This window comes from Orycteropus afer, unplaced genomic scaffold, assembly GCF_000298275.1.
Source record: "Orycteropus afer afer isolate SDZICR_OR568_19922 unplaced genomic scaffold, OryAfe1.0 scaffold00070, whole genome shotgun sequence".
Taxonomy (NCBI): Eukaryota; Metazoa; Chordata; class Mammalia; order Tubulidentata; family Orycteropodidae; genus Orycteropus; species Orycteropus afer.
In genome coordinates this window covers 4,890,518-4,898,547 of record NW_006921657.1, presented here as the reverse complement: position 1 = coordinate 4,898,547, position 8,030 = coordinate 4,890,518, and the positions used below count along the sequence as shown (strand labels likewise).

The 8,030-nt window shown below is 52.7% G+C and overlaps 1 protein-coding gene across 1 annotated transcript; it reads left to right on the top strand.

The window, feature by feature from the left end:
- Window positions 1-4,708: 4,708 nt before the first annotated feature.
- On the top strand, window positions 4,709-7,743 carry CHST3 (carbohydrate sulfotransferase 3). The gene is made up of 2 exons (XM_007940646.2): window positions 4,709-4,848; window positions 6,465-7,743. The coding sequence occupies exons 1-2, from the start codon at window positions 4,709-4,711 to the stop codon at window positions 7,741-7,743; spliced, it is 1,419 nt and encodes a 472-aa protein (XP_007938837.1).
- The last annotated feature ends 287 nt before the right edge of the window (window positions 7,744-8,030 follow it).

Below are 8,030 nucleotides of genomic sequence, written 5' to 3'. Positions count from 1 at the left end.
CAGAGTGATCCCCTTTGGGTTTCCGAGGTGGTAAATCTTTATAGAAGTAGATTGCCCTGTCTGCCTTCTGCAGAGTGGCTGGTGGGATTGAACCACCATCCTTCTGGTTAGCAGTCAAATGCCTTAGGCACCAAACAGTAAATAGATCATTTATTACCTGAGCAAAAGGTGGAAAAGGCCTCATGGGAGCTGGGAGGGCCTCAGAGACCACCAGTTCAGTGCCCTTTGATGAGGCCCAGAGTGGGGGAGGGACCTAAGAACATCCAGCAGGTCAGAGGCAGAGCTGGGTTGGGGTGAGATTGTAGACCAGTGTGGGCTTTGTGAGGTCTTGGTCAGTATCAGGGACGAGGACTATGGGGTTGTAGCCAAAGTATAAATCCTAGGATTTGGCTCCCCACAATCCCAGTCTTCTTATTGTTAGGACTGTGTGGCCTTGGGTAAGTGGGCAGGTAGCAGAGCTCAGGCATCCGCCCTGGGTCTCTGGGATCTGAAGCCCACTCCCCCTGCCCCTCCACAGCCACTCCATCCAAGCGTGCACTGTTTCTTTGCTGGCCATGATACTTGGGGTGGTGAGGCCTGGGTTATTGTTCTAGGTGGTGAGTGAGTGTGTGTCCAGCTGACTGCAAGCTCCTGCAGGGCTTAGCTGGACACTAGTGCCTCCGAGGGCCCCCAGGGCACCTGCCCAGTGTTCTTTTTCCAAAGAGTTGCTTCCCTGAGGGAACTCAGTGCTTCATGCCCTTTTCTCTCCTCTGTTGTTTATTCTCCACGTGGAAAGCCCTGGGTACAACTGCACGAGAGCAGCTGCCCCACCACCTGCTGTACCAGGCAGTTCCTGACACCCTGGCAAAATGGCCTCTGTGGGCACTGCAGCAGGGTTACTACCTTTTCCCTTGACTGTCACATAGTCATGGGGCATTGCAGGGAAGAAAGGTATTGAGTGGTAGGGAATGGGAGGGGGCGTCACCAAGATGAGGAGGAAGAGGTGTTTCTGTTCTTCCTGTGAGTTGAGCAGCGGAGGCAGCGCCAGCCCACGCACACTGAGAGCTGGGACGGAGGTAGCAGGAAGGTTCATCCTGTGTGAGGGATGTCACAGATTGCTTCCTGCAGAGGCCCTCCTGCAGGACACCTTTTGCCAGGGGCTTTGCCACATGACTCCTGGGAGGTTCCTGCCCCCCTCCTTCATGACCCTGTGACCTCTTGGCACCTGTGACCCTCTCCTACCTCCTGGCTCTGGGGACCTCCTGCACGCCCTCTAAATCTCCCTCACCTGCCTGCTCACCTGGATTCTAAAGCTGAGCACAAGAGCCACCTGCCCAGTGCAGGGCAGAGCAGCCGACCGCTTGCTGATGCTTCATGTTGGAAAGAATTTTCCCCTTGCTTCTTCCTTTTAGGGCAATGCCGGGAAGGCTCTTATGAACCCTGCATTGTCATGGAGGTGGAGGAGCTGGGAAGGCAACACAAAAATAGAAACAGTTGCTGGAAGGGAGGAGAGGAGAAGGTTCAGGAGCTTTGTCACCAAGGCAGCCCAGCTTATAAATCGTACCAAAGATGCTAGAGCTGGAAGGGAGGGGGTAGCCAGTACACCCCACCCCCATCTTTACTTTCTTTCTATGTAATAAGCATTTATCATCTGCCTGATACTGTTCCTCACAACAACCCAATATGGCAGATACTGCCATGTCCATGCTACAGGTAGAGAAACTGAGCCTAGAGAGGTTAAGTCAATTTTACAAGGTCACACAGCATGACCAAGACACGGGAAGGAATGGAACGCAGGACTTCTGATGCCCAGCTCTGCTTCCCTCACATCATTAGGCCCAGGTGGATCTGTCCGAGAGCAGAGGGCAGCCTACTCCGCGTAGAGCTGGAAGCCGGGATTTCCCACCTTTGCTCTGCGAACCAGAGCTGAGGCTCATCCTCCCGACTAGACAGGCAGCCTCACACCCACTATGGGCTGAACAGAGTGTGTTGGGATCATGGCCCCTGAAGCCATTCTGCAAACCCATGTCGACAGCCTGCCAGGCGCTGTGCCAGGCTCCCGCCACAACAGGTCCATTCAGCAGTGGTTTGCTGGACATGTGGTTTGTGCCAGGCGCTAGGCCCAACTTTGAAGAGCTTGTAGTCTGGGGAAAGGGAGACACATGGTTGTATGTGCTATAATGGGGCCACTGAGGACACTCCTCAGAGCTCTGGGCCTGAATAGGTGGTCAGGGGCCAAAGGACATGCTGTTTCAGTCACAGCCTGAGGGCTAAGGAATTTCTGGGGTAGGATGAGTACAGAAAGGAGGGGATAGCTAAGAGGGTTTGGCTCGGAGGTCAGGAGATGGAGGAGGGGTTTGTGTGGCTGGGAGACCTGGATGGGTGGGGGAGAGATGAGAGGAAAGGCAGGCAGGGCCACATCACAGTGACCTGCAGGTTTCCTGAGGCGATGGTGAGTGTGGAGGGTTTCTAAGCAGAGCAGCTGCCTTGTCCCTGCCTCCTCTGCCTCTACCCACTCACACCCTTCTTCTCCCCTCTTGGCCTCTCTGAGATGGAATTTCCTGTTCCCAAGGAGGCCCTCAGTTCTCCAGGCAGGGTCCCCAAACCAGCAGCACCAGCATCTTCTGGGTGCTTCTGTTGTCAGGTGCCATCGAGTTAGCTCCGTCTCATAACGACCCCATGTACAACAGAACAAAACCCTGCCTGGCCCTGTGCCAGCCTCATGATCCTTGCCATACCTGAGCCTGTCATGGCAGCCACTGTATCAATCCATCTTGTTGAGGGCCTTCCCTTTTTCACTGACCCTCCACTTTACCAAGCATGAGCTTCTGAGACATGTGAAATTACCCGGCCCCACCCTGGCCTACTGAGTCAGAAATTCTAGGGCTGGGACCCAGCCTTCCACATTTTCACAGCTCTGTGAGTGAGTCTGATGCCCACCACGTGTGAGAACCAGGCGTCCAGGAAGGCAGCTGAGGTGGGGGAGGCCCCACCCTCGTTGCCGATATAGAAATGAGCGGCATCTGCCCCCGGAGAAGTGATGGCCTGGTTTTAGGATAGCTTTACTGCCAAAGTTCTTTCTGTCCCTTGTCTCCAACAGCATGCTTAACCTTAGAGATCAGAACCATTCCTGGGACCTTGGTCCCCACTGCTGCAGCCCTCCATCAGAGGAGTTTCCTTGTTGGAACATCTTTTCTCTCTGGAGCAAAAAGAAACAAAAAACCAAACCCACTGTCGCTGAGTTGATTCCAACTCAGAGTGACCCCCATTGGGTTTCCGAGACTGTAAATCTTTACGAAAGTAGATTGCCCAGGCATTTAATTAAGATCTTTTCTTAGCTAGCCGTTTTCATTTTTCACACAAGCCCTATTATAATGACAGTTACCAAACTTACATTTTACACCCAAGCAGAAAACCCACCCATGTTCCCTCACCCTAACCCATTTGCAATTCCTGTGTTCATGGCCGCTTAGACCAGTCGCAGGCAGCAACCATGGCAAAGATATAGCTTTGAAAATTCTGCTTTCTGATGTTCCTGTAACTAGAATTCTCCTGACAAGGATTCAGTACACACCCAGGGTACTCTCTGAGCTGAAAGGCCAGAGAAACTCCTGGAGCAGACAGGGCTGTGGATTTTGGCGCAGGGGTTAAGAGCATGTGCTTTGGAAGGTGGTTGCCTGGGTGAGATTCCAGCCCTACTGTCTACAGGCTGAGGGAGCTTGGTCAAGTTACTTCACGTCTCTATGCCTCAGTTTCTTTGTCTATAAAATAGAATAGTTGCTACCTCCTACAGCTTTTGTGAGGATTTGAAGAGAAAATGCAAATCAGGTGCTTAGCATGGCACCTGGCACATGGCAAGCACTCAATAAATGTCTGCTACCCCGATGTCATTCCAGTTGGCCCTCCCAACCAAAGCATAAGCCCCATGAGGACACAAGTAATGTCTGATCATTCATGTTAAACATCCTACAATGCAAAGGACAGGGCATCTCCTCCCCCTACCACATACACACACACACACACACACACACGTGGAAGGTGTCTAGGCTGTGGTCTGCCAGAGGGCTGGCTCTCCTTGGCTGGAGTGCTGGGCACACTCCCCTCCTCCTAAAGGAATTGTCTGGTCTGAAACATCACTAGTACTGAGGCTAAGGAAACCTGTCCTACATAAACACACTGTGTCTGCACTTGGCTTTTTTTTTTTTGTAATGTGTTTTATAGATTATTCCACATCAGCATGTATATAGATCTACCTTATTCTTTGTGGCAACATAAGAATCCATTGCTTGGATGTGTCATAATTTTTATTGATTTTCAGTCTTTGGGCTATTGCAAACACGTATGCTGCAAGGGATATTCTTTGCCATACACACACCTTTGACCTGTGAGCAAGTGTGTTGATAGCATAAATTCATGGAGGTAGAATGATGAACCAAAAGGTCCATCAGCATTTTAGATGGTCTGATGTCAAGTCTCTGGGGTATTGAGGGTGGGAAGAGTGGGTGTGGGTCTGGCTGCTAAGTTGGGTTGAATCCTTTTGAATCTGTTGGCGAGTCTGATAGGGAAGCATCCTCCTCATTCCCCGTACACAAAGGATGTCCTGACTGCCCATCTCTTCACAGGACAAGGGTGTCCCCGACCTGAAGTCAATGAGCCTGCTCCCGAGGGATGCCCCTGAGCTGAGTCCCGAGACTGGCCCGAGGAGCCTGTCTGTGGCCCACCTTTCTCCATGGATAAAGGACTCGCTTTGCCCCAGGACTGCCGGGACTTTCTGCACAGCCTGAGGATGAGGAGCAAATATGCCTTTTTCCTGGCTTTCGTAGTGGTAGTTTTTGTCTTCATTGAAAAGGAAAATAAAATCATATCAAGGTGAGAGATGCAAGCACAAGTCTTCTCTATCAAGGTGGGGTGAGGTAGGGGCATAGAGCCAACTGTGGCCACATAGGGCTCCATGTGGCCCTGCACATTCATTCATTGGACAGTAATTATCCACACCCTCTGTATCCCAGGGGGGCTCTACACTCAGGCACCCTGAGTTGGAATCCCAATTCTGTCCTTCCAGATCCTAGGTGAGTGACTTCACCTTTCAGAACTTTAAGGTCCTCTACTGTAAAAGTTGACTAATGATGGATCTTACTTTGTAATGATGAGATGAAAAAATGTAAAAACATTTAGCCCACTGCCTGACATGTAGTTGGTATCTAGTACTTACTAGTTATTATTATTAATTTGCTTTGGCCTAGAATAATGCCTCGCATTAGCAGTACCCCCTTACCAGTCTTGATGTCACAGGTGAGGATGAGATACCCTGGTGGCCAAGGCTGCTGTGTGCAGCTGCCCAGGTTGTGAACTGCTCAGCCCCAGGGAGTGTCATTCACATAGGCTTTACTGGGAATGCTGCTACCTAGAGTTGGCAGTGTACCCCTGTGGCCAATGACCCTGCTAGTGGGCCTGCTGAACAGATAAAGAGTTCTTAGACCTCTTCTCCTCCCAGGCACAAGCCCTGCGAGAAAGTAACAGCCAAGACGATGGGTAGGCTAGGGATTGGGCTCTGTAGCAGATACTATCAGGGCCCTACTGCAGGCTCCTGCAGCTGCCCATCTGAAGGCTTTTTCTCTTCCCATGCACTGTCAGCTACTTGTGCCAGGGAGTAAATGCCTCCAGGAGCAGCCCTCTGCGGGCCAGATGGGACTGGACTATCCCACCCCTTGGAAACAGTCCTGAGATGTGCTCAACACTCTCCCAGAAGTCCCCAGTTAGATTGAGCCTTGGTTGTCCAGAGGGGTAACCTTTCTTTAGCTTCTTTTCCTTCCCTGCCTTTCCTGCTCCTGTACGAATCCTTCCTGTGGTCTTGTCCTAAATAAACTGCAGGCATACCTCAGAGATATTGCAGGTTCCATTGCAGACCATTGCAATAAAGTGAGTATTGCAACAAAGAGGGTCACGTGAATTTTTCAGTTTCCCAGTGTATATAAATGCTGTATTTACGCTATACTGTAGTCTGTTAAGTGTGCAGTAACATTACAAAAAAGTTTGCAATATTGTGAGAATTACCAAAATATGACCCAGAGACATGAAATGAACACATGCTGTTGGGAAAATGGCACCAACAGACTTGCTCAATGCAGGGTTGCCACAAGCCTTCAATTTGTTAAAAAAAAACAAAAAAAAACTGTAGTATCTGCAAAGAGCAATAAAACAAAGCACAGTTACATGAGGTATGCCTGTACATGCTCTCAAATCCTTGTCACCAAGTCTGCTTCTGGGAAAAGCCAGTTAAGATAGGGAAGCTGTTAAGAGGAGCTGCCTGTGTAGTCTAAGTGAATAGAACTCCCTTGGAGTTGACTAGTATACAACCTGGGTAGCTGTACATGGCAGCCCTGCCCACCAGGCTGTCTGTACTAGGACCTACCTTTCTGTGGACTTACCCTCATCCATGACATCAAGACCTGATCAGTCACTGACTCCTGTCTTCTTCCTCACAGGGTGTCAGACAAGCTGAAGCAGATTCCCCAGGTTCTGACAGTTGCCAACAGCACGGATCCAGCCCTGGTCTTGGCTGAGAACGCATCCCTTTTGTCTCTGAGCGAGCTTGATTCTGCCTTCTCCCAGCTGCAGAGTCGCCTGCGAAATCTCAGCCTACAGCTAGGCATGGAGCCCATAACCAAGGCTGAAGGGGAGGAAGAGGAGAAGCCACCTCAACCCCGTGTGGCCTGGCCCCGGCGCCACGTGCTGCTCATGGCCACCACACGCACGGGCTCCTCCTTCGTGGGCGAGTTCTTCAACCAGCAGGGCAACATCTTCTACCTCTTTGAGCCACTATGGCACGTTGAGCGCACGGTGACCTTCGAACCCGGAGGCGCCAATGCCGCTGGCTCGGCCCTGGTCTACCGTGACGTGCTTAAGCAACTCTTCCTGTGCGATCTGTATGTCCTGGAACACTTCATCAACCCCCTGCCTGAGCACCACCTGACGCCATTCATGTTCCGCCGGGGCTCCAGCCGCTCGCTCTGCGAGGACCCTGTGTGCACGCCCTTCGTCAAGAAGGTCTTCGAGAAGTACCACTGCAAGGAGCGCCGCTGCGGCCCCCTCAATGTGACGCTGGCCGCGGAGGCCTGCCGCCGCAAGGAGCACATGGCCCTCAAGGCAGTCCGTATCCGGCAGCTGGAGTTCCTGCAGCCGCTGGCTGAGGACCCCCGGCTGGACCTCCGCATCATCCAGCTGGTACGAGACCCCCGGGCTGTGCTGGCCTCCCGCATGGTGGCCTTTGCTGGCAAGTACGAGACCTGGAAGAAGTGGCTCGCTGAGGGCCAGGACCGGCTAAGAGAGGAGGAAGTGCAACGGCTCAGGGGTAACTGCGAGAGCATCCGCCTGTCGGCCGAGCTGGGCCTGCGGCAGCCCACCTGGCTACAGGGTCGCTACATGTTGGTGCGCTATGAGGACGTGGCACGCTGGCCCCTGCAGAAGGCACGTGAGATGTACCGCTTTGCAGGCATACCCCTGACCCCTCAGGTGGAAGACTGGATCCAGAAGAACACCCAGGCAGCCCGGGACAGCAACGGCATCTATTCCACACAGAAGAACTCTTCAGAGCAGTTTGAGAAGTGGCGTTTCAGCATGCCCTTCAAGCTGGCGCAGGTGGTGCAGGCCGCCTGCGGCCCTGCCATGCGCCTCTTTGGCTACAAACTGGTGCAGGATGCCACCTCCCTCACAAACCGCTCCATCAGCCTGCTGGAGGAACGTGGCACCTTCTGGGTCACATAGGGAGCCTGGGACCACCCATATCCCTCCTCATGGAAGTGCCGCCTTACCTTCCTCGCTCCTAGGCCAGCAGTGAGACTGCGGCACACAGAGGGCAGGTGGTGAGCAGGGCAAGCATACAGTGAGCAGGGCAAGTCCCTCTGCTGTAGGAGTAGGGCCCATGCCAGCTAGCTTTCCCACTGCAGCCGGGGCCCTGGGGTTTCTCCCTGATAATAGGACAGTGCCTGCACCCTAGGGAGCCATCAAACCCAGACTTCAGGGGCTATAGACTCCAGGGCAAGCCTAGGCAG